General features: G+C 45.0%; 1 protein-coding gene across 1 annotated transcript; it reads left to right on the plus strand.

Annotated features, from left to right (window-relative positions):
* Positions 1–10,021: 10,021 nt before the first annotated feature.
* On the plus strand, positions 10,022–26,072 carry LOC123186463 (syn-copalyl diphosphate synthase, chloroplastic-like). The gene is made up of 14 exons (XM_044598227.1): positions 10,022–10,130; positions 10,453–10,535; positions 10,660–10,969; positions 11,070–11,253; positions 21,970–22,190; positions 22,311–22,431; positions 22,967–23,079; positions 23,315–23,553; positions 23,666–23,781; positions 23,916–24,014; positions 24,116–24,289; positions 24,459–24,546; positions 24,652–24,858; positions 24,965–26,072. The coding sequence occupies exons 1-14, from the start codon at positions 10,022–10,024 to the stop codon at positions 25,181–25,183; spliced, it is 2,283 nt and encodes a 760-aa protein (XP_044454162.1). The 3' UTR covers positions 25,184–26,072.
* The last annotated feature ends 244 nt before the right edge of the window (positions 26,073–26,316 follow it).

The raw sequence follows: 26,316 nt of genomic DNA on the forward strand, positions 1-26,316 counted from the left end.
AATAGTTTCACAACTCACGCCGCCTGGAACACCTCAGCGTAATGGTGTGTCCGAACGTCGTAATCGCACTCTATTGGATATGGTGCGATCTATGATGTCTCTTACCGATTTACCGCTGTCATTTTGGGGCTATGCTTTAGAGACTGCCGCATTCACTTTAAATAGGGCTCCGTCGAAATCCGTTGAGACGACACCGTATGAATTATGGTTTGGGAAGAAACCTAAGCTGTCGTTTCTAAAAGTTTGGGGATGCGATGCTTATGTCAAGAAACTTCAACCTGAAAAGCTCGAACCCAAATCGGAAAAATGCGTCTTCATAGGATACCCTAAAGAAACTATTGGGTATACCTTCTACCTCAGATCCGAAGGCAAGATCTTTGTTGCCAAGAATGGGTCCTTTCTAGAGAAAGAGTTTCTCTCGAAAGAAATAAGTGGGAGGAAAGTAGAACTTGATGAAGTATTACCTCTTGAACCGGTAAGTAGCGCAGCTCAAGAAAATGTTCCTGAGGTGCCTGCACCGACTAGAGAGGAAGTTAATGATGATGATCATGAAACTTCAGATCAAGTTGCTACTGAACTTCGTAGGTCCACAAGGACACGTTCCGCACCAGAGTGGTATGGCAACCCTGTCTTGGAAATCATGTTGTTAGACAACGGTGAACCTTCGAACTATGAAGAAGCGATGGCGGGCCCGGATTCCGACAAATGGCTGGAAGCCATGAAATCCGAGATAGGATCCATGTATGAAAATGAAGTATGGACTTTGACTGACTTGCCCGATAATCGGCGAGCCATAGAAAATAAATGGATCTTTAAGAAGAAGACAGACGCGGATGGTAACGTAACCATCTATAAAGCTCGGCTTGTCGCTAAGGGTTATCGACAAGTTCAAGGGGTTGACTACGATGAGACTTTCTCACCCGTAGCGAAGCTGAAGTCCGTCCGAATCATGTTAGCAATTTCCGCATTCTATGACTATGAGATATGGCAAATGGACGTCAAAACGGCATTCCTTAATGGTTTCCTTAAGGAAGAATTGCATATGATGCAGCCAGAAGGTTTTGTCGATCCTAAGAATGCTAACAAGGTGTGCAAGCTCCAATGCTCGATTTATGGGCTGGTGCAAGCATCTTGGAGTTGGAACATTCGTTTTGATGAGATGATCAAAGCGTTTGGGTTTACGCAGACTTATGGAGAAGCCTGCATTTACAAGAAAGTGAGTGGGAGCTCTGTAGCATTTCCCATATTGTATGTGGATGACATACTGTTTATGGGAAATGATATAGAATTCTTGGAAAGCATAAAGGCCTACTTGAACAAGTGTTTTTCAATGAAGGACCTTGGAGAAGCTGCTTATATATTAGGCATCAAGATCTATAGAGATAGATCGAGACGCCTCATTGGTCTTTCACAAAGTACCTACCTTGACAAGATATTGAAGAAGTTCAAAATGGATCAGTCAAAGAAGGGGTTCTTGCCTGTATTGCAAGGTACGAGATTGAGCACGGCTCAATGCCCGACCACGGCAGAAGATAGAGAAAAGATGAGTGTCGTCCCCTATGCCTCGGCCATAGGGTCTATCATGTATGCTATGCTGTGTACCAGACCTGATGTAAACCTTGCCGTAAGTTTGGTAGGAAGGTACCAAAGTAATCCCGCATGGAACACTGGACAGCGGTCAAGAATATCCTGAAATACCTGAAAAGGACTAAGGATATGTTTCTCGTTTATGGAGGTGACGAAGAGCTCGTCGTAAAGGGTTACGTCGATGCTAGCTTCGACACAGATCTGGATGACTCTAAGTCACAAACCGGATACGTGTATATTTTGAATGGTGGGGCAGTAAGCTGGTGCAGTTGCAAGCAAAGCGTTGTGGCGGGATCTACATGTGAAGCGGAGTACATGGCAGCCTCGGAGGCAGCACAAGAAGCAGTCTGGGTGAAGGAGTTCATTACCGACCTAGGAGTCATACCCAATGCGTCGGGCCCGATGACTCTCTTCTGTGACAACACTGGAGCTATTGCCCTTGCCATGGAGCCCAGGTTTCACAGGAAGACCAGGCATATCAAGTGTTGCTTCAACTCCATTCGTGAAAGTGTTCAAAATGGAGACATAGAGATTTGTAAAGTACATACGGACCTGAATGTGGAAGATTCGTTGACTAAACCTCTCCCTAGAGCAAAACATGATCAACACCAGAACTGTATGGGTGTTCGATTCATCACAATGTAACTAGACTATTGACTCTAGTGCAAGTGGGAGACTATTGGAAATATGCCCTAGAGGCAATAATAAAATGGTTATTGTTATATTTCTTTGTCCATGATAATTGTCTATTGTTCATGCTATAATTGTGTTATCCGGAAATCATAATACATGTGTGAATACATAGACCACAACACGTCCCTAGTGAGCCTCTAGTTGACTAGCTCGTTGATCAAAAGATATTCATGGTTTCCTGACTATGGACATTGGATGTCATCGATAACGGGATCACATCATTAGGAGAATGATGTGATGGACAAGACCCAATCCTAAGCATAGCTCAAAGATCGTGTAGTTCGTTTGTTGTAGCTTTTCCGAATGTCAAGTATCATTTCCTTAGACCATGAGATTGTGCAACTCCCGGATACCGTAGGAGTGCCTTGGGTGTGCCAAACGTCACAACGTAACTGGGTGACTATAAAGGTACACTACAGGTATCTCCGAAAGTGTCTGTTGGGTTGGCACGAATCAAGACTGGGATTTGTCACTCCGTATGACGGAGAGGTATCTCTGGGCCCACTCGGTAATGCATCATCATAATGAGCTCAATGTGACCAAGTGGTTGATCACGGGATCATGCATTACGGCACGAGTAAAGTGACTTGCCGGTAACGAGATTGAACGAGGTATTGGGATACCGATGATCGAGTCTCGGGCAAGTAACGTACTGATTGACAAAGGGAATTGTATACGGATTGATTGAATCCTCGACATCGTGGTTCATCCGATGAGATCATCATGGAGCATGTGGGAGCCAACATGGGTATCCAGATCCCGCTGTTGGTTATTAACCGGAGAGGCGTCTCGGTCATGTCTGCATGTCTCCTGAACCCGTAGGGTCTACACACTTAAGGTTCGGTGACGCTAGGGTTGTAGAGATATTAGTATGCAGTAACCCGAAAGTTGTTCGGAGTCCCGGATGAGATCCCGGACGTCACGAGGAGTTCTGGAATGGTCCGGAGGTAAAGATTTATATATAGGAAGTCCAGTTTCGGCCATCGGGAAGGTTTCGGGGGTCGTCGGTATTGTACCGGGACCACCGGAAGGGTCTCGGGGGTCCGCCGGGTGGGGCCATCTATCCCGGAGGGCCCCATGGGCTGAATTGGGAGGGAAACCAGCCCCTAGTGGGCTGGTGTGCCCCCCTTGCGCCTCTCCTGCGCCTAGGGTTGGGAAACCCTAGGGGTGGGGGCGCCCCCACTTGGCTTGGGGGGGAAGCCTCCCCTTGGCCGCCGCCCCCTTGGAGATCCATCTCCTAGGGCCGGCGCCCCCCAAGGCCCCTATATAAAGAGGGGGGAGGGAGGGCAGCCGCACCCCTTCCTCTAGGCGCATCCCTCTCCCTCCGTAACACCTCTCCTCCCCGCTTGCGCTTGGTGATGCCCTGCCGGGATCCTGCTGCATTCACCATCACGCCGTCGTGCTGCTGGATCTTCATCAACCTCTCCTTCCCCCTTGCTGGATCAAGAAGGAGGATACGTCTTCCCAACCGTACGTGTGTTGAACCCGGAGGTGCCGTCCATTCGGCACTAGGTCATCGGTGATTTGGATCACGTCGAGTACGACTCCATCAACCCCATTCTCTTAAACGCTTCCGCATGTTATCTACAAGGGTATGTAGATGCACTCCTCTCTCCCTCGTTGCTAGATGACTCCATAGATTGATCTTGGTGATGCGTAGAAAATTTTAAAATTCTGCTACGTTCCCCAACAATAACCACCCTAACTATTACAGAGATTCCCTCCTGAGTGTGAAGCACACAAGAAAGTGATGATAGTGAAGCCGATCACATCCCAGATCTTTGGGTGTGAAACGTTTTCTTCGCGTGTGTCCCTTTGCGCTGTAACCATGGAAAATCTTCATCATTTAACGGGATGCTCGGGTCAATATTCACTATGAATGGAGCAATTTCATCAAACTTTTTATAATCTCCTGACATTTCTGTCTTGTCATCCACTCTCATGATGTTTCTCTTCCCAGAAAGAATTATGTGCTGTTTTGGCTCATCGTACGATGCATTCGCTTCCTTATCTTTTCTTTTTCTCGGCTTGGTAGACATGTCCTTCACATAGAAAACATGTGCCACATCATTGGCTAGGACGAATGGTTCGTCTGCATACGCAAGATTGTTGAGATCCACTATTGTCATTCCGTACTGCGGGTCTTCCGTTACCCCGCCTCGTGTCGTATTGACTCATTTGCACCGAAACAAAGGGACCTTCAAACCACGTCGATAGTCAAGTTCCCATATGTCTTGTATATAATCATAATATGTTTCCTTTCCCGTCTTGGTTTCTGCATCAAAGCGGACACCACTGTTTTGGTTGGTGCTCTTCTTATCTTGGGCGATCGTGTAAAATGTATTACCATTTATCTCGTACCCTTTGAAAGTCATTATATTCGAAGATGGTAAGTGGGACAGCAAGTACATGTCATCTTCAATAGAGGCCTCATGCATGGTACGTCTCTGCAACCAGCTGGCGAAACTCCTGGTTTGTTCACGTGTAATCCAGTCATCAGACCGCTCCGGGTGTTTGGAGCGTAGCAAATTCTTGTGTTCATCCATATACGGAGCCACCAAGGCAGAATTTTGTAGAACTTTGTAGTGTGATTCAGTGAAAGAATATCCGTCCATACATATTATTTGTTCCTCTCCTAGCGTGCCTTTTCCATCCAGTCTGCCCTTATGCCGCGATTTAGGAACACCAATCGGCTTAAGGTCAGAAATAAAGTCAATACAAAACTCAATGGCCTCCTCATTTTCATGGCCCTTGGAGATGCTTCCTTCTGGCCTAGCACGGTTATGAACATATTTCTTTAAGACTCCCATGAACCTCTCAAAGGGGAACATATTGTGTAGAAATACAGGACCCAAAACATTAATCTCTTTGCATAGGTGAACTAGGACGTGCGTCATGATGTTCAAGAAGGATGGTGAGAACACCAACTCAAAACTGACAAGACATTGCACCAAATCATTCTCTAACCTTGGTATGATTTCTGGATCGATTACCTTCTGAGAGATTGCATTGAGGAATGCACATAGCTTCACAATGGCTAATCGAACGTTTTCCGGTAGAAGCCCCCTCAATGCAACAGGAAGCAGTTGCGTCATAATCACGTGGCAGTCATGAGACTTTAGGTTCTGGAACTTTTTCTCTGCCATGTTTATTATTCCCTTTATATTCAACGAGAAGCCAGACGGTACCTTAATACTGAGCAGGCATTCAAAGAAGATTTCCTTCTCTTCTTTGGTAAGAGCGTAGCTTGCATGACCCTGATGTATGCCGTCTTTTCCGTGCATACGTTGCTGGTCCTCCCGTGCATCAGGTGTATCTTTTGTCTTCCCATACACGCCCAAGAAGCCAAGCAGGGTCACACAAAGATTCTTCGTCACGTGCATCACGTTGATTTCGGAGCGGACCTCTAGGTCTTTCCAATAGGGCAGGTCCCAAAATATAGATTTCTTCTTCCACATGGGTGCGCGTCCGTCAGCGTCATTTGGAACAGGTTGTCCACCAGGACCCTTTCCAAAGACCACCTTCAAATCGTTGACCATATCATGTACATCAGCACCAGTACGGTGGCGAGGCTTCATCCGGTGATCCGCCTCACCTTTGAAATGTTTGCCTTTCTTTCTTACGGGATGCCTGCTCGAAAGAAATCGACGATGTCCCAGGTACACATTCTTCTTACAATTAGCCAAATATATACTGTCGGTATCGTCCAAACAGTGCGTGCATGCGCGGTATCTCTTGTTTGTCTGTCCTGAAAGGTACTGAGAGCAGACCAATCATTGATGGTCACGAACAGCAACACCTTTAGGTCAAATTCTTCCCCCATGTGCTCATCCCATGCACGTACACCTGTTCCATTCCACAGTTGTAAGAGTTCTTCAACTAATGGCCTTAGGTACACATCAATGTCGTTGCCAGGTTGCTTAGGGCCTTGGATGAGCACTGGCATCATAATGAACTTCCGCTTCATGCACAACCAAGGAGGAAGGTTATACAAACATAGAGTCATAGGCCAGGTGCTATGGTTGCTGCTCTGCTCCCCAAAAGGATTAATGCCATCTGCGCTTAGACCAAACCATACGTTTCTTGCGTCATCTGCAAACTCCTTACCGTACTTTCTTTCGATTTTTCTCCACTGCGACCCATCAGCGGGTACTTTTAACTTTTCGTTTTTCTTACGGTCTTCTCTGTACCATCGCATCACCTAGGCATGCTCTTTGTTTTAGAACAAACGTTTCAACCGTGGTATTATAGGAGCATACCACATCACCTTGGCAGGAATCTTCTTCCTGGGGCGCTCGCCCTCGACATCACCAGGGTCATCGCGGCTGATCTTATAGCGCAATGCACCGCATATCGGGCAAGCGTTCAAATCCTCATACTCACCACGGTAGAGTATGCAATCATTAGGGCATGCATGTATCTTCTGCACCTCTAACCCTAGAGGGCAGACAGCCTTCTTTGCTTCGTACGTACTCTCGGGCAATTCGTTGTCCTTTGGAAGCATATTCTTTATCATTACCACCAACTTTCCAAATCCCTTGTCAGATACACCATTCTCTGCCTTCCATTGTAGCAATTCCAGTGTGGTGCCCAGCTTTTTCTTGTCACCTACGCAATTCGGGTACAACAATTTTTTGTGATCCTCTAACATGCGCTGCAACTTCTTCTCCTCCAAATTACTTGCGCAGTTTCTCTTTGCATTGGCAATGGCCCGACCTAGATCATCAACGGGCTCATCTGATGCCTCTTCTTCAGCTTCTTCCCGCATTGCCGGCTCAGCTTCTTCCCGCATTACCGGCTCAGCTTCTTCCCTCATTGTTGTATCGTCGTATTCAGGGAACCCATGGCAGGATAGCTGTCGTCGTCCTCTTCTTCTTCATTGTCTTCCATCATAACCCCTCTTTCTCCATGTTTGGTGCAAACATTATAGTGGGGCATGAAACCGGACTCAAACAGGTGGACGTGAATGGTTCTTGATGTAGAGTAATTGTGACCATTCTTACAGCCAACACATGGACAAGGCATAAAACCATCCGCCCGCTTGTTTGCCTCAGCCGCAAGCAGAAAAGTATGCACACCATTAATGAACTCGGGAGAGCATCGGTCATCGTACATCCATTGCCGGCTCATCTTCAATACACAGCACCGAAAACACCAAATTAATACAATACATAAAGTTCATACAACACTTAAATGCAACAAAAAAATAACTCTCTAGCTAAAGAATTTAAATGCAACAACAAATGCGATCAAGATCGCAACTAAGATAACAATTGATCCAACAGCATAATGATACCAAGCCTCACTATGAATGACATATTTTCTAATCTTTCTAATCTTCAAGCACATTTTCTCTATCTTAATCTTGTGATCATCGACGACATCGGCAACATGCAACTCCAATTCCATCTTCTCCCCCTCAATTCTTTTCAATTTTTCTTTCAAATCCTCATTTTCTCTTTCAACTAAATTTAACCTCTCGACAATAGGGTCGGTTGGAATTTCCAGTTCAACTACCTCCTACATACAAATATCTATGTCAGCTTGATGGGCATAATTTGTCATAAACACGAAATGCAACAAATAGTTTTAAAAGAGAATATACCACATCTGAATCATAACAAGGGCGAGGGCCGACGAGGACGGATATCAAAACCATGGCACTATGTATAACAAACAACGTACGGGTAAGATAATTATACGAGTAACTATATATCCAAATCACACAAACATCAATTTTTTATATAAAATTTCATGAACAAGAGGCTCACCACAAGGTGGTGCCGGCGACGGTACGGTGCGGGCGATCGACGGTGGTTACAACGGAGATTTAGAAGGCACTAAGTAAACCACACCTACATATGCAAACTAAGTGTTATTTTGACCTCAATTTGCATATAAATCAAATACTACCACATATAATTTCTCCCAAATTACTAAAACCCACAATTAATCATTATATAAACCAATGCAAGAGCTAATCTAGCAATGAAAGATGAAAGGACAAAGTTGCTAACCTTTGTGATCATTTGAATGGATGGGGGCCTGCAAATCTTGATAAATTTTGGGCAAATTTTGTGATGAACTCGAGAGGAAGAAGGGAAGAACAAAGGAGAGGGAGAGGGGAAAGGGGGGAGAACAGAGTGCTGGTGGATGAAGGGTTTATATATGACGACCTTTAGTACCGGTTCATGGCACGAACCGGTACTAAAGGTGCTGGAGGGGCCCCATTCTGACAACATCCTGTCACCACTCTCATTAGTACCGGTTCGTCGCACGAACCGATGCTAAAGGTTCGCCACGAACCGGTACTAAAGAGCTCCTCCCGCCTAGCCGTTGGAACCAGCACTAATGGACACATTAGTGCCGGTTCTGTTACAAACCGGGACTAATGTGTCGCATATTTGACCCTTTTTTTATTAGTGATAGTAAGGTCTAGCTAAACTCCCCCGCAAAAAAAGATCTAGCTATACTAATGTCCCAGAGAAGAAGCCTTCCGTAGATAGAAAATGGCATAGGCCATGTTTGTTTGGGCTACAGCTGAATGAAAAGCAGGTGGAGCCAATAGAAGCAGTGAAGACTAACAATTCTGTTTGGCAACTATTAGACCTGATGGTGAGCCTGTAACTGACATCAAAAGTCCAAAATGGCCTTGTATATTAAACATGTTAACTGATGTTTCAACTGCTAGGATGGCATTAAAGAAACAGATCCTGGGTTTCTAGCCACACTAAAGGCAAAATACACGTGCATGCAGGTCTCTTAGTCCAAGGTTAATAATATAGGCAACTATTGGCTACAAGATGTTATCATGTCATCTGTAATCAATCTAGTAGTCATATAGTAGTTAACTACACGACAGGATAATTTATTAACACATGATTCTTGAAGCCCGTGCTACAACTAGCTACAGCCTGATTCTATTCTCTCTTTTCCAATTCAGCAAAAGTATAATATTTAAACATTATAAATTATAATCGGCTTATATCATCTTATTGCATTTGCTCTTAAGGAAACACTGATTATTAGGGCTTCCAAACTCTCCATTATCATCAGTACCTAGCCCGTGTACATTCTCAAAGCTCGTGGAGGACCAGTATCATCTCTAGCTCAGGGGCGGTGGTTTTGAATGTACTCCCTCCGTTTTTAAATATAAGTCTTTTTAAAAAAAATTAATATGAATTACATGCTGATGTATATAGACCTATTTTAGAATGTAGATTCACTCATTTCGCTTCGTATGAATCCAGTATGAGTTCATATTGGAATCCCTAAAAAGACTTACATTTAGAAACATAAGGAGTAACTAGTAAATCAGGTGTCGTATCATACTCCGTCCTAGCTAGTATAAATCCCTTTGGTCAATTGTACTCCCGCCTACTCATGCTTCGTCCTGTCAAGACGAGAAGCTACTTCTTTTGGCATGTTATTTTAGGGTGTCTACTTGGATCCGTACGTGGTCGTCATTCGGCCATGTGGACCGCAGGGAGCATAAGAATATTGGATGCAACCGATGGAAGATGTTTGCACGGGATACGTACAACCGGTTTGGATGGTGGTTCAATAATATGATAGGTGTTTAGTCATCTTCCCCTATCTTCGCCGATTATGGCAAATTTATTTTCTTTGAGTTTCGTAATACTGTTTAAGACTTTGTTTTGAGTCTTTCTGTATAAATACTTAATGATGGCGGTAAGCAGCATCAGCTCATTACTGGGCTAACATCCAAAAGGTTCGGAGGATGCTGACCTATACCACTGCAGGCTGGCATGCTCCAGTACTCGACCGGCCGACAGCCCAGCCATGGCGACGGCTTTCCATGCACCTACACTCTCAGCGTCGTCGATCTGGTAACCATGATCTATCAATCTCCTGACGTCAATGCATGCCTAACTTGAGCGCTGCCGTAACAACTGTACTTAGTTAGTGTTTTTGGCTCATGTTCGAGAAAAGTAAATGTTTGGATTGAAGCTTTTGTTGCCTCCCAAAATGAATAAATTCCTTCTATGAATCGTGTCTCCTATCCACCTAAGGTTTGGCATGTTGCTGATCTAGAGGTTTGCCGGCCTGATAATTTTTCATACTCCATCTAATAGCGATAATGTGCTCGAGCCAATAATTTAAAAGTGCATATCAATTTCATATGACTTGGATGACATGCCTGATGTCTAGGGCTCGCGCTAAGTAGGAAATACCCATCTTATCCGGAGGCAAAAGCGCGTGAATGGGAAGTTGATGAATACAGACAACACACGGTGAGCCTATACATATTAATTAACTAACTTTGAGTGGAATAATCACTGCTGCGCACAAGCTGATCACAAATGTACATATACTATATTGAACCCTGATCAAAACCCAATATCGATCTTCCTGAAGGATGAACCAAGCAAGATGAAACAGATGATCAATGCCATAAGGACGGCACTGGGGTCATTGGGTGATGATGAGACGTCAACCAATGTTTCAGCCTACGACACGGCATTGGTCGCCCTTGTCAAGAACCTTGACGGAGATGAGAAACCGCAATTCCCCTCATGCATCAACTGGATTTTACAAAATCAACTACCAGATGGCTCGTGGGGTGACCCTGCTTTCTTTATGGTCCAAGATCGGATGATCAGCACCCTGGCATGTGTAGTGGCAGTGAAGTCTTGGAACATTGACAACGATGACTTGTGTGACAAAGGTAAATCAATCGCTGGGTTGTTTGTTTTGATCAAACTTTGTATGCTTAACTACAGGGTTTCTTCAAGTGTCTAATGTAGAAAGAACCATTTATGTTGTAGGTGTGTTATTTATCCAAGAAAACATGAGCAGGTTGGTAGAACAAGAACAGGACTGGATGCCATGTGGCTTTGAGATTAAGTTCCCAGCTATCCTAGAGAAGGCCAAGGACCTGGATCTGGACATCCCTTATAATCACCCTGCTCTAGAAGAGATACATGCCAAGAGAAATCTAAAGCTCTCTAAGTATGCATATCTATATAAACCTGGATTTATACATTGAATTGAATGGTCTATGCATAATTAAGCATCATCTGACTCGAGGTCTTTTACGGTGAATGGTCTATGCATAATTTTTTTTGCGAGAGAAATTTCCAATCTATTCATCAATCATGATACTACAGAGAACACTAGAGATAATAAAAATTAGAACCAGGTCAATGGACCACCTAGCGACGACTACGAGCAGTGGAGCGAGCCTAAGGCGCACGCCCGTCCTCGCCCCTCCCTCAGTGGAGCTGGGCAAAACTTATTCTAGTAGACAATCGAGAAATTATCGTGCTATGGCCGCAAAGTACTAGTGCACCAGAGCAGCAACCATCGCCGATGAGGAGAGTTTTAGATCAGACAAATCAAACCTATAACCACACGAATGAAGACAAACAAAAGCTGGATCCAAATTAATAGATCCACCGAAGACCAGCACCGATCGAATCCTAAGAGATCCAACGGAGACACACCTCCGCACATCCTCCGTCAATGCTATTCACACCATCGGGGCGGGGATAGGATGTAGGAGACATTATTCCTACCGAGGGACGTCGCCACCGCCACACAACCCCATCCAAGACGCTGAACCAAACAAAAACGAGTATGGTCTATGCATAATTAAGCATCATCTGACTAGATTTATTCACTTGATGACAAATTACCTCCCCGTATTATATTAAGTCATCTTAACCGTCCATTGTTTGGGTATTGTGGACAATTTATCTCTGGGTATTTTTCGTAAGGACAATATAGTCCAGGATTTGAGGATAATCTCAGCCGCAAAAGATATTCCTCCGGCGGAAAAAGAGAGAAATCTCTCGGCATTCCCCATAGACAGGAAACACATCGTGTCTTTGTAAAGATTGAAAACACTTTTGTTTTCTGTAGGTAAACAAATTACCCATGAAAATCAATATGTCGTGGAGAATCAGTTAATTATAGCAATAATCCTAGTAATTACATAATGGGCCGATAGAATTGGGCTGCACACATCACGCTTTACCGTACCCCACCCCGTTCGTACGTCTCCCGCGCCTGGGCCACCTACCGTGTTATCTCTCCGACTTAAAAAGAACATAAAGTTGTGCGTCCACCCCATTGCTTATCCAACCTTTTTTTTTTGAGAAATTTTCATTCAAATCACGAATCAGTATAAAGTACTCCCTCCGTTCGGAATTATTTGTCTCGAATATGGATGTATCTAAAACTAAAATATGTATAGATACATTCATTTCTGCGACAAGTAATTTCAAACGGAGGGAGTAGTTGACCCTTACAAGCACACTGAAACGCAAACACAAAGGACCATGAACACCTAGAGTATCCTAAGACAACCATAACACAAGAAGATCTCCGGAGCCCCGTGTCATCATCCCTAAATCTTGAGAGAAGACCCTTGCAGTAGAAGGATCTGCAACCAGTCGCAAACAGGTCATCATCTTCGACCATGGTACAATTGCCGCCATGCTGCTTCCTCCTTTCTTGACACCAACACTGTGAGGGCATGAATATCAATCCAACACACCTGCAACAGCCGTCGCCATCTTTGGCTTTGAGTACCGCGAAAAGTGTCCCTTCCGGAAAGAAGAGAACTCGAGTCATCCGACCGGTCCAGCACCGCGGCCGGGCCATCCACCCGGACAAAGCAGGATCTCCCTCCAGCATCAGCGCAAAGGAAGGAGAAGAACAACAGCAGCAAATCATACCAACAAGGAAGAAGAAAGGTCTTCGTCTCCCTGCCTCCATCGCCCATCTGAGGATCCAAACGGCCAGTGCCGATGTACCTCCAACCACCATAGCCCGCGACCTCGACGAGATCCGGGGATCCCCAACACCGCTGGCTCCTAGACGAAGGCAAAAGCCTCGCCTAACCACGGACGGAGCCCGGAGAAACTTATTCCGATGCGACACCACCGCAACGGCCTCGGCAGCATCTTCCTCAACTCTAACCCTACCACACACCCACAAGCCGTCTCCTTTAGTACGTTCGCCTATTCTTCTCTTTGTTTTGATTTTTTTCCCTCATATTTGGTACGTTTCTACCATTTTTTTTACTGAAAATTGCCTTATATGCGACACCTTTTATTGACTTACCAACTAAAAACATTTGTTTTCTTTGCTAAGTGAATAAATACTTATCAAAATAACCCTAGAATTTATTTGGGTAGGTAAATCAAGGGCATTATTTTCTAAAACAAATCATGGGCATTATTTTATTGTATGGTAAACACTTATTTACACAATCACGTTAATATGGACAGGTACATAATGGGCAAAGTAGTACAATATTTATACCTCGTTGCAACACACGAGCAATCATCTAGTTCCATATAATTTTTCGGGTGTTGTATTCCAATTTGTTAGCAATGCATGGAGTTTCCTTTACAAGGCCGTACGAATTATAATGCATACCACATAGATCGTTATTTGGGTATATTTAGATATGGAAGCTAAGCTGAACAAATATCAATCTGCCAAAACTAATCTCTCTTTTCTTTTTCATCTGTCAAATTTCCCCATAGAAGCTTTGATTTCCTGCTAGTATTTTTTTTAAAGGAGGATCACTGGTAGAAAAAGAGGCTTCCGTCCAGCCCCATTAGTCGCGAAACTGTAGGAACCGCGACTAATGAAGTCTTTAGTCGCGGTTCGGCAGACGAACCGCGGCCAAAGGCTTGGGCCAGGGCGCTCGGTGGCCAGCTGGTGCACGTGAGGGGCTTTAGTCGCGGTTGGCCAGGCCAACCGCGACTAAAGGCGGCCTTTAGTCGCGGTTGGCCTGGCCAACCGCGACTAAAGCTCCTCCCCTATATATACCAGTTCAGCGCACTCACTTAGCCATTTGGTGCCACTTCTCTTCACAAGGGGGTGTAGGTTTGCTTTTGGTTCCTCTTATGCACACAAGGTGTTTGATGAAATGCCCAACAGCGTGAAACAAACATGATATGAAGTGTTGGAGCCACACTTGAGGTTCCTCCTCGATCGCGGTTAGCAACTTGAACCTTTCATGCATGTGTGTCATTGATAAAATATGCATGTGTGTTGTTCATTGTTTAATTTCTATTGTTTATAGCTAGTTACTTTAACAAATGCATGATGGTTAATTATATATTTTATATTATAATAATGCAGATGAATCGGCAATGGATGTACGGTAACCGACTCTCCCGCGAGTTCACTACGGGTTTGAAAGATTTCCTCGTAGTGGCTAATGCGAACAAGCAGAAGGGTTTTGTTATCTGTCCATGTGTTGACTGTAAGAATCAGAAGGGTTACTCTTCCTCAAGAGAAGTTCACCTGCACCTGCTTCGGCACGGTTTCATGCCAAGCTATAATTGTTGGACCAAGCATGGAGAAAGAGGGGTTATAATGGAAGAAGATGAAGAAGGGGATGATTTCATCGATGAAAGCTATCTTGCTCATTTCGGTGATACTTTCATGGAGGATGCTGAAGGTGAAGGGGAAGGTGAAGGGGAAGGTGAAGGGGAAGGTGAAGGGGAAGGTGAAGGTGAAGGTGAAGAAGAGGCACGTGATGAGACCGTTGATGATCTTGGTCGGACCATTGCTGATGCACGGAGACGCTGCGAAACTGAAAAGGAGAGGGAGAATTTGGATCGCATGTTAGAGGATCACAGAAAGTCGTTGTACCCTGGATGCGATGATGGTCTGAAAAAGCTGGGCTGCACACTGGATTTGCTGAAATGGAAGGCACAGGCAGGTGTAGCTGACTCGGCATTTGAAAACTTGCTGAAAATGTTGAAGAATATGTTTCCAAAGAATAACGAGTTGCCCGCCAGTACGTACGAAGCAAAGAAGGTTGTCTGCCCTCTAGGTTTAGAGGTTCTGAAGATACATGCATGCATCAACGACTGCATCCTCTACCGCGGTGAATACGAGAATTTGAATGAATGCCCGGTATGCACTGCATTGCGTTATAAGATCAGAGGCGATGACCCTGGTGACGATGTTGAGGGCGAGAAACCCAGGAAGAGGGTTCCCGCCAAGGTGATGTGGTATGCTCCTATAATACCACGGTTGAAACGTCTGTTCAGGAACAAAGAGCATGCCAAGTTGTTGCGATGGCACAAAGAGGACCGTAAGTCGGACGGGGAGTTGAGACACACCGCAGATGGAACGCAATGGAGAAAGATCGACAGAGAGTTCAAAGATTTTGCAGCTGACGCAAGGAACATAAGATTTGGTCTAAGTACAGATGGCATGAATCCTTTTGGCGAGCAGAGCTCCAGCCATAGCACCTGGCCCGTGACTCTATGCATCTACAACCTTCCTCCTTGGTTGTGCATGAAGCGGAAGTTCATTATGATGCCAGTGCTCATCCAAGGTCCGAAGCAACCCGGCAACGACATCGATGTGTACCTAAGGCCATTAGTTGATGAACTTTTACAGCTGTGGGGCAGACCTGGTGTCCGTGTGTGGGATGAGCACAAAAAAGAGGAATTTAACCTACGAGCGTTGCTTTTCGTAACCATCAACGATTGGCCTGCTCTTAGTAACCTTTCGGGACTGTCAAATAAGGGATACAATGCATGCACGCACTGCTTACATGAGACTGAAAGTGTACATTTGCCAAATTGTAAGAAGAACGTGTACCTTGGGCATCGTCGATTTCTTCCGAAAATTCATCCAGTAAGAAAGAAAGGCAAGCATTACAACGGCAAGGCAGATCACCGGCCGAAGCCTGCGGAACGCACTGGTGCTGAGGTATTTGATATGGTCAAGGATTTGAAAGTCATCTTTGGAAAGGGTCCTGGCGGACAATCAGTTCCGAAGGGAGCTGACGGGCACGCAGCCATGTGGAAGAAGAAATCTATATTCTGGGAGCTAGAATATTGGAAAGTCCTAGAAGTCCGCTCTGCAATCGACGTGATGCACGTTACGAAGAATATTTGCGTGAACCTCCTAAGCTTCTTGGGCGTGTATGGGAAGACAAATGATACAAAGGAAGCACGGCAGGACCAGCAACGTTTGAAAGACCCTGATGACCGGCATCCGGAATGGTTTCAAGGTCGTGCCAGCTACGCTCTGACCAAAGAAGAGAAGGTCATCTTTTTTGAATGCCTGAGCAGTATGAAGGTCCCGTCTGGATTCTCGTCCAATATAAAGGGAATAATAAACATGGCGGAGAAAAAGTTCCAAAACCTGAAGTCTCACGACTGCCACGTGATTATGACGCAATTGCTTCCGATTGCTTTGAGGGGGCTCCTGCCGGAAAATGTTCGAGTAGCCATTGTGAAGCTATGTGCATTCCTCAATGCAATCTCTCAGAAGGTAATCAATCCAGAAGATCTACCACGGTTACAGAACGATGTGATCCAATGTCTTGTCAGTTTCGAGTTGGTGTTCCCGCCATCCTTCTTCAATATTATGACGCACCTCTTGGTTCACCTAGTCGAAGAGATTTTCATTCTCGGTCCTGTATTTCTACACAATATGTTCCCCTTCGAGAGGTTCATGGGAGTATTAAAGAAATATGTTCGTAACCGTTCTAGGCCAGAAGGAAGCATCGCCAAGGGCTATGGAAATGAGGAGGTAATTGAGTTTTGTGTTGACTTTGTTCCTGACCTTAAGCCGATTGGTCTTCCTCGATCGCGGCACGAGGGGAGACTAAGTGGAAAAGGCACGATCGGAAGGAAATCAACGACATGTATGGACGGCCATTCTCTGACTAAAGCACACCACACTGTACTGACCAATTCCAGCTTGGTGGCTCCGTACTTTGAGAAACACAAGAATATTTTACGCTCGGACAACCCGGGAAGCCTGAATCCTGGATTAGGAAGGCCCACATGGAGACTTTCGGCAGTTGGTTGAGAAAACATTTAATGAATGACAATGATGTTGTAGATCAGCTGTACATGTTGGCCAAGACACCATCTTCGACTATAACGACTTTCCAAGGGTACGAGATAAATGGGAATACATTTTACACGATCGCCCAAGATAAAAAGAGCACCAACCAAAACAGTGGTGTCCGCTTTGATGCAGCAACCGAGAATGGGCAAAAGGTCACATATTATGGTTACATAGAGGAGATATGGGAACTTGACTATGGACCCTCCTTTAAGGTCCCTTTGTTCCGGTGCAAATGGTTCAAGCTAACAGGAGGTGGGGTAAAGGTGGACCAGCAATACGGAATGACAATGGTGGATTTCAACAATCTTGGTTACCTTGACGAACCATTCGTCCTAGCGAAAGATGTCGCTCAGGTTTTCTATGTGAAGGACATGAGTAGCAAACCGAGGAAACGGAAAGATAAGAAAACGATCAGTACATCATGCGATGATCCAAAGCGCCACATTGTTCTTTCAGGGAAAAGAAACATCGTGGGAGTGGAGGACAAGACAGACATGTCAGAAGATTATAATATGTTTGCTGAAATTCCGCCCTTCAAAGTGAACACCGACCCAAGCATTAAGTTAAATGATGAGGATACTCCATGGATACGGCACAATCGTAAGCAAGCAGGGACACAAGGGAAGAAATGATGTGTAATAATTTATTGTACCAAACTTTGTTGAATGGATCATGTGAATTATATTACCCGTGATGTGTTTGGTGTCCATTTTCGAATGATTCGAGATACCACTGATGATACATGAAATTTGGAGTGATTTAGTCATACTCCATCCTAGGCGTATAATATGCATACTCGTAGTCTTTATAGCCGCCGCCGTTGTACTGGTAGTCGTCGCCTTCTAAGTTGCCGCCGTCGTCGTCGCTGCTGTCGTCGCGCGCTGTCGTACTCCTGCCTAGGCATATAAAATTTTGAATTGAATTAGTTTTATTTTTCTGAATTTTTTGATATATTATTTGTATTTTTAACATTTTGAATTGAATTAGTTTTATTTTTCTTAATTTTTTGATATATTATTTGTATTTTTAGAATTTTGAATTGAATTAGTTTTATTTTTCTGAATTTTTTGATATAATATTTGTGTTTTTAACATATTGAATTGAATTAGTTTTATTTTTCTGAATTTTTTGATATATTATTTGTATTTTTAAGATTTTGAATTGAATTAGTTTTATTTTTCTTAATTTTTTGATATATTATTTGTATTTTTAGAATTTTGAATTGAATTAGTTTTATTTTTCTGAATTTTTTGATGTAATATTTGTGTTTTTAACATATTGAATTGAATTAGTTTTATTTTTCTGAATTTTTTGATATATTATTTGTATTTTTAAGATTTTGAAAAAGAAAAAGTATTTTAAAAATACCTTTAGTCGCGGTTGGCCTGCCCAACCGCGACTAAAGGTCGTTGCGCGCGAGAACGAAAAACCCGCCAAAAAAGCCCTTTAGTCGCGGGTCGCCTCCCCAACCGCGACTAAAGGTTACCCTTTAGTCGCGGATCGCCTCCCCAACCGCGACTAAAGGTTGCCCTTTAGTCGCGGGTCGCCTCCCCAACCGCTACTAAAGGGGGGGGCTATAAATACAAGGGCCCGACCCGTCGCGGGCATTTCTCGTCTTCTCTGCCGCGCCGAAGGCCTGCCGCCGTCGCCCTCGCCCTCGACGCCGCCCGCCGTCGCCCTTGCCCTCGACGCCGCCCGCCATCGCCCGCCGCCCCCTCTCTCCCACGTACGGCGCCCGCCGCCCCTCTCGCCCTCGTACGCCGCCCGCCGTTGCCCGCCGCCCCCTCTCGCCCACGTCCGTCGCCCGCCGCCCCCTCTCGCCCACGCCGGCCGGCCTCCCTCGCCCACCGCGCCGCCTCTCGCCCGCCCTCAACGCCGCCGCCCGCTGTCGCCCGCCGCCCCCTCTCGCCCACGTACAGAGAGCTAGCGAGATCGTGGAGAGGGAGAGAGAATTTTTTTTTGTTCTTTTTAATTTTAACTAGTTAATTAGTTTAACAAAAACGGTAAAATAACTTAACAAAAAACGTATAACCGTAAAATTTGATAACCGTATAACCGTAAAATAACTTAACAAAAACGGTAAAATAACTTAACAAAAAACGTATAACCGTAAAATAACTTAATTAACAAAAAACGTATAACTTAACAAATAACCGTAAAATTTGATAATTAACAAAAAAACGTATATACGGAGATTGACATTGCTACACCTGAAGGGGAGAAAAGACTTGGAGATGTCAAGCGCCATTTCATTCTATGGCAAAAGAAGTTTATCAAGTTTCCAGGCGAGGCGCCAAGGACAACAAGTCCACCCCCCTACGGTGGTGGCGGTTCACCTACACCTCCGTCACGTCAGCCGACGCCCCCCAGTCCACAACGTCCGGCGGGTGATCAGACGCCGCCCCCCAGTCCTCGTCCGGCGGGTGATCAGACGCCGCCCCCCAATCCACCTCCGGCAAAGAAGCAGAAGCAGTCCTGGATTATTAACCCGGACCCTTATGTACCTAAGACCACAAAGGTACCGGAGCCATCATTGAAGCCTCTCCCCACAAGGCCTTGGGAACGTAGTGCCGAGGAAACTGCCGCGGCCGCGGCTGCTGATCATGAGAAATGGAAGGCGGACTGCAAGAAGAAAAGAGAGCCCAAGCCCAAGCCAGTATTTTCTGATGAGCAAAAGAAGTGGGCTAAGTCATTTTTGAGCACACCGTCCCAAGCCGCGAAGAATCTGCCTGACGACTATGCACGTGAACTTCATAGGCAGGCACTCATGTTGAAGGAGAAGAAAGAGCGGGCGGAGAACCAGGAGAACAAAGCCTTGGAGGAGGCCGAGAAAACGGAATTAGAAAGTAAAAAAAGCGGGAAACGAGTTGCCCAGCTCGGGGAACAAAGTAAACAATCGATTGCCCCGCTTATAGTGAAAGCCGCCGGTCCGGATGACCCCGATATCATAGCAGCTGCGGCAGCACATGGATTGACTGTAACGAGTGCTAGAGAACAAGCGGCCAACTTAGGTATTACTCTTCGTGAACTGTTAGGCCTTGATGAGGCGCCAGTGAAGGAGGTAGTAATTACATATGTGAAGAATGGGCCTCTCGTCGAGCCTGCGCAGGAAGAGGATCTACCTCCACAAATGAAAGGTCTGCTGAAATGGTACAAGGGTTACATAAAAAATAAAAACACCAAAGAATATATTTATGCGGAAGTTAGATATGAGCATCACTTCAAACATTACTATGTACAAATTCATCTGAGTGAATTGTTCCAGCTTTTCAATCTGCGCGAGCTCGACAAATCTATCATCAGTTGCTACGTTCTGTAAGTGATTTATTTCTACCCCATCTCGTTCATATTGCCTGCACTATATATATGTCCTAACTATATTGTTGTGTCCGCTATTATACATGCAGAATGAAGATTAAGGAATGCAGAGTAAGGAACATCCATGATGTTGGGTTCATTGACCCACACATCGTTAATGGATATGTGTTGGAGCATCACCCCGCCGACATGGAGGCAGACCTGTGGCAGTTTCTTACAAAGCAGGAACTCAAAAGTGATATTCTATTTCCTTACCATTTTGGGTGAGTGTTTCTGTCTTGAGCACATTCTCTTTTGTTTACTCCATGCATGGTATGTGGCCGGCTAATCGATGAGTTATGCATGACGTACTGTGCATGTATCGTGTCCGCAGGTTCCACTGGATTCTGCTAGTAATTAAAGTTGACACCTCAGAATGTCTCGTCCACGACTCTCTGAATAAGGATCCAAAGCTTTGGGTCGACATGAGAAGAATGCTGCAGAAGTAATTATTTTCATTCATTTGCGCTCTATATCGATCGGCCTATTTCGTTCATTTCCTAATATCAAGTAACTAATAACTCTCTTGTTCATTTAATTTTCTTTGCCTCGTAGGGTTTGGAGACGGTTCGTAGATACAAAGGTCGGTGAATTCAAAAAAGAGCTAGAATTCAAAAGGGCAAAGGCTAAGAATGGTGAGGATATTCAGCCAGCGGGGACCAATCTATGTGCATACTATGTCTGTGAGATGATCCGGAGATACACCTCTGAGCGGGTTCCGAGTGATACCAATGCTCAGAGGAATAACCTCCGGATGATGCTTAGTCCAGAAGCTCGCTTCCGACCACTTCAAGAGGAACTAGCTGGATGGTTCAGGAGGGAAGTCCTCCATCCTAAAGGAGAACACCATTACGAGGACGTAGAACTTTATATGCATTAAATTATGTATGGAAACTTGTTCAAAATTGTATATGATCATCCGATGATATTGAATATATATTGTATATTCCTCTTGAATTCTTTTTGGTTCTAATTTCAAATTTGTTTGAAATTGTACATTCATATGCATGTATGTAGTACCGTAGAATATGTGAAACTCCTTCAAAATTAAAATAAAGCACAAAAGAAATAAAACAATACAAATTAAACAGAAAACAGGTTTAGGGGGGGCTAAAACCCTAAACCTGCGGCGGCCTTTAGTCGCGGTTGGCCAGAAGAACCGCGACTAAAGGTCCTCCGCCCCGACGGCCGCCTGGCGCCCACGTGGACGGGCCTTTAGTCGCGGTTCTTAAGCAACCGCGACTAAAGGGTGGGGCCTTTAGTCGCGCCCGTTTGGTCGCGGTTGCGCAACCGCGACTAATGGCAGTTGCGAACCGCGACCAAAGGCCCTTTTTCCACCAGTGGATGACCCCCGGTCTCTACCTCTAGGAGATGCATGCAGCCACTTCCCTGCCATTATTTTCTGGATGGCCTGTATTTTATGGTCCCCATGGTAATAACTAATAACCTATCTGACTCAAATTGCAGGATACCTCTGGATGTGCTACATAACATACCAACGACCCTACTTTACAGTGTGGAAGGAATGGTAGACTTGCAATTGGACTGGGAAAAGCTACTCAAGTTGCGGTGTCTGGACGGCTCATTCCATTCCTCGCCTGCTGCAACAGCTGCTGCCCTCAGTTACACCGGCGACAAAGAATGCCTTGCGTTCCTAGACAGGCTCGTAAAAAAGTTCGATGGGGGAGGTAATTAAAATCACTAATTCTTGTAGAACCAACACAAATGCACATTTAGGTAGGATGTAAGAGTCTCTTGCAATTGTTAATAAGTACTCCCTTATTGACCAATGAAATTTCCCTTTTCAGTGCCTTGTATGCACTCCTTGGATATTTTTGAGCAGTTATGGGTGGTTGATCGGCTGATGCGTCTAGGGATATCTAGCCATTTCACAAGTGAAATTGAGCAGTGGCTAGATTTTATTTACAGGCAACACAAATTTAATTTGGAATACCTAAAATACATTTACTCAAGAGCCTCGACTTAACAACCACTCCGGCACATAAAAAATAATTTAGTTTATTCAAACCATTAGAGTATCATCATATTGCATTATAAATATATTTCATATATAAATCTTGTTTACAAACATATTCATAAGGAAATAGTAGTCAAAGTAGCATGACGTGGATTGCTAAAGCATAAATGAATTTATATTTTGAACAAAGGGAATGCATTTTGAAACGCATTGCCCCGATGTTAAGTGTAAGAATTAAACATTGTCATATTCATTACTATTATCAGCTTATTACTCATGCCTATATGTAGCACAATATTTTAGAATTTATATTATGAATATATTATTAGTAATCTAGTTGTACGATTTTCACGAAACAAATCTAAATATTCATTGTATTCTTAATAGAAAACTTTTGTTTTCATAAAGACTATCAATCTACTATACTTTGATGAGCGTTTGTGTAACACCTGTTTGAGAGGAGCTACATATATACACTTTGAACAGGCGTTGGACTCAAAAGGGACTGGCTCATAACAGGCACTGCCCTACCCCGGATATTGATGACACCGCCATGGGTTTCCGTCTCCTCCGTCAGCATGGCTACGATGTCACTCCATGTAAATAATACTCCTTCAATGCGAAAATAATTATCGGAGAAATAGATAAAAATAGATGTATCTAGAACTAAAATACTTTCAGATACATTCATTTCTTCAACAAGTATTTCCGAACGGAGGAGTACATACTATTGCCGTACATCCTAATGTAGATACTGGAGTAGTAGCGCTTTTGCATGCATGACTAGTATCTTGTGCTGGATAGATTTTGACTAACGTGCATCTAAAAATTCAGGCGTATTCAAGCACTTTGAGGACAGGAAGAATGGCAAGTTCTTCTGCTTCCCATTGGAGACCAACAACGCATCTGTCACCCCAATGTACAACACTTACCGTGCTTCTCAGTTCATGTTCCCAGGTGACGATGATGTCCTGTCACGAGCCGGGCGCTATTGCCGTGCATTCCTCCAAGAAAGACAAGCCTCGAACAAATTGCATGACAAGTGGGTCATCACCAAGGACCTGCCGGGCGAGGTATTATGTGGCAACCTATTCAAGTCAATAATATATGCGTCAATCCAGAGATATGTTTTGCTGGATTTTTGCATGATGATCTTTTTGGTGCCTTGTACTTCCCAAAAAACAGGTCGAGTACACACTGAACTTCCCCTGGAAAGCAAGTTTGCCACGAATCGAAACAAGGATGTATCTGGATCAGTATGGAGGCAGCACGGACGTTTGGATTGCCAACGTCCTCTACAGGTAATAACAATTAATCCTATGTGAGCTAGCATGTGAAACTAGACCAATTCTTAATTTCGTCATTCGAAACAATAGAAATTTCTGGTAGCCATATATTTGTCACACCCTTTGGTTCTGGCAAAATTAACTTTCAGAATGAATCTTGTGAGCAACGACCTGTACCTTGAATTGGCAAAAGCAGATTTCAGAGAATATCAAAGACTCTTCCGACTTGAGTGGAATGGCCTCAGAAAGTAAGTCACGGAAATTTTTGCAGCCTCTCTCCTCAGGTTCGATTAATTAGCGCTCCTAGCATATCACGCCTAGATTCTAGCTTACTCGAGAGTATGTGCAGGTGGTATTTCAGGAACCATCTGCAGAGGTATGGTGGGACGCCAAAGAGCGCGCTCATGCCTTACTTCTTAGCTTCAGCAAACATCTTTGAATCTGACCGAGCAGCAGAGCATCTAGCATGGGCTCGTACGTGGGTGCTTGCCGAGGCAGTGACCTCTCGCTTGCGACATACTGGGTATGAATGCAGCTTCATTATTTCCCCTCTACGGAATCTAGTTTAGTGATGATCAATTTAAAGTTTTCTTAGCAAGGGGATATCCCCTGATTTCCATCAAGAAGCCAAAAAAATAGAGGTTCGTACCTGCCGGACTGATCAAAATAACATGTGTGTGCATGCATTGCAGGGGGACAAAGGACTCAACAAAGAATCTTGAAGAGCTTATCGACCTTGTTTCATTCGACAATGACTCTTCCAGCAGTCTTCGTGATGCTGTAAAATTCATCAAACCACTCCAGTTAGATATAGATGTCTATAAGATGCTGAATTTTGTTACCAGATATGAAACATCGAACCTCTATTTTCTTTGGCAACTGCAGTGGAAGCAGTGGCTCATGGCATGGACTGCAAAGGAGAGCCATGGATCAATTGAAGGAGATACAGCTGTGTTGTTGGTTCGAACAGTCGAGATATGCTCAGGAAGGCATGTTTCAGCCGAGCCAAAGCTGAACCTTTGGGAGTATTCCCAGCTCGAACAGCTCACCTCTTCCATCTGCCGCAAGCTTGACACAAGAGTTCTTGCTCAGGTGCGTATGTACATGCATTTGTATGTCCGGAATACATGTGTGTCCGTTTGAGTTGTATGTGATCTGTCAAACCATAACCAAATACTGTTCAATGATAAAAAAACAGAATGGGGAAAATATGGAGAATACAGAGGACTTGGACTGGCAAGTGGACATGGAGATGCAAGAACTATCTTGGAGAATTCATCAGGGTTGCCATGGCATCAACAGAGACACCAAGCAGACATTTCTCCACGTGGTGAAAAGCTTCTACTACTCGGCTCATTGCTCACCTGAAACAGTTGATAGCCACATAGCAAAGGTCGTCTTCCAGGATGTGATTTAAGAGGATTCCCCTGCTGTCCTATTTATGTTCCTGTTATTGCAAGAAATAAATTTGTGCATGTGAAAAGAAATGAGGCCCACTTGGAATTTCGATCAGAATAGGGCATTTCCAGATTCTCTCGGCTGAACTTTGCTTTTTAGAGTTTGGCTTATAAAAGCATCTCTAGCAAATGCCCTAGAAGTTAATTTTGTTTTGAGGGATTAAAGCCTAGCTAGCAGATCCCTCAGATCTATTAATCCCTAAAAAATATATAGCTTTTCATCCCCCAAAGCCGCAGCTTCTCAGTATAGTCGGCCACCCATGCATTGTTCCTCGGCGCGTCAGTGCCGCCCCTGCCGTTGCCCCCATCCAGACCCCTGCGCCGGAACTGTTCCACGCGACCATCCCGCAGCCCCGCTGCCCTCTTCCGCCTTCTCCTCGCTCGCCGGTCAGGGTGGACACGGTCCGGGCCGGTCCGGTCCCGGTCCGAGCCGTCGTTTGGACCGGCCACCGGCGGTCCGGTCCGGACCGGACCGACCAGTGCGTCGGTCCTGATTTCAGAGACCGGACCGGCGGACGTGAAGCTCGGTGCGGACCGACGGTCCTCACGGTCCCGGCGATGTCGAGTCGCTGCCATGTGGGCCCAGGATGTCGGAGAGGTGGTCGGAGAAGAAGCACGGTGGCCGGAGCAGGAGAAGATGCACCTGATGTGCGGCTGCACGAGGAAGAGGCACGGGGGAGAGAGGGAGCGGCGCGGCCGCGCGGAGGAGCGGGGGAGCGGCTGCCCGAGTGAGCGGCGGCGTAACGCATGAGGGATAGGGGGTGAGGGAGAGAGGGACGGCGCGGCCGCGCAGGGGAGAGAGAGGGTGGTACTGTGGCGAGGTGGAAAACGTGCGCGAGAACCGGGGGCGAGGGGTAGACGACGTGCCGTGGAAAGTGATGTTAGTCATGAACCTGCGCATGTTTATTACTTAGCAGTTTTCTTGGGTGCATGCAAGCAATCTATCACGTGCTTGAGCCCACGGATATCCGTCCAGAGCCATGACATGATGAGTGGATCAAATTGGACACGGATTTAATTGTGGGATGGCACCGTGATTCACGGATCGAACATGTTTCTCTCGTTAGTCGCGAATAAAAGGAAAGAGCAGCGT

Source organism: Triticum aestivum, chromosome 2A (assembly GCF_018294505.1).
Source record: "Triticum aestivum cultivar Chinese Spring chromosome 2A, IWGSC CS RefSeq v2.1, whole genome shotgun sequence".
NCBI lineage: Eukaryota > Viridiplantae > Streptophyta > Magnoliopsida > Poales > Poaceae > Triticum > Triticum aestivum.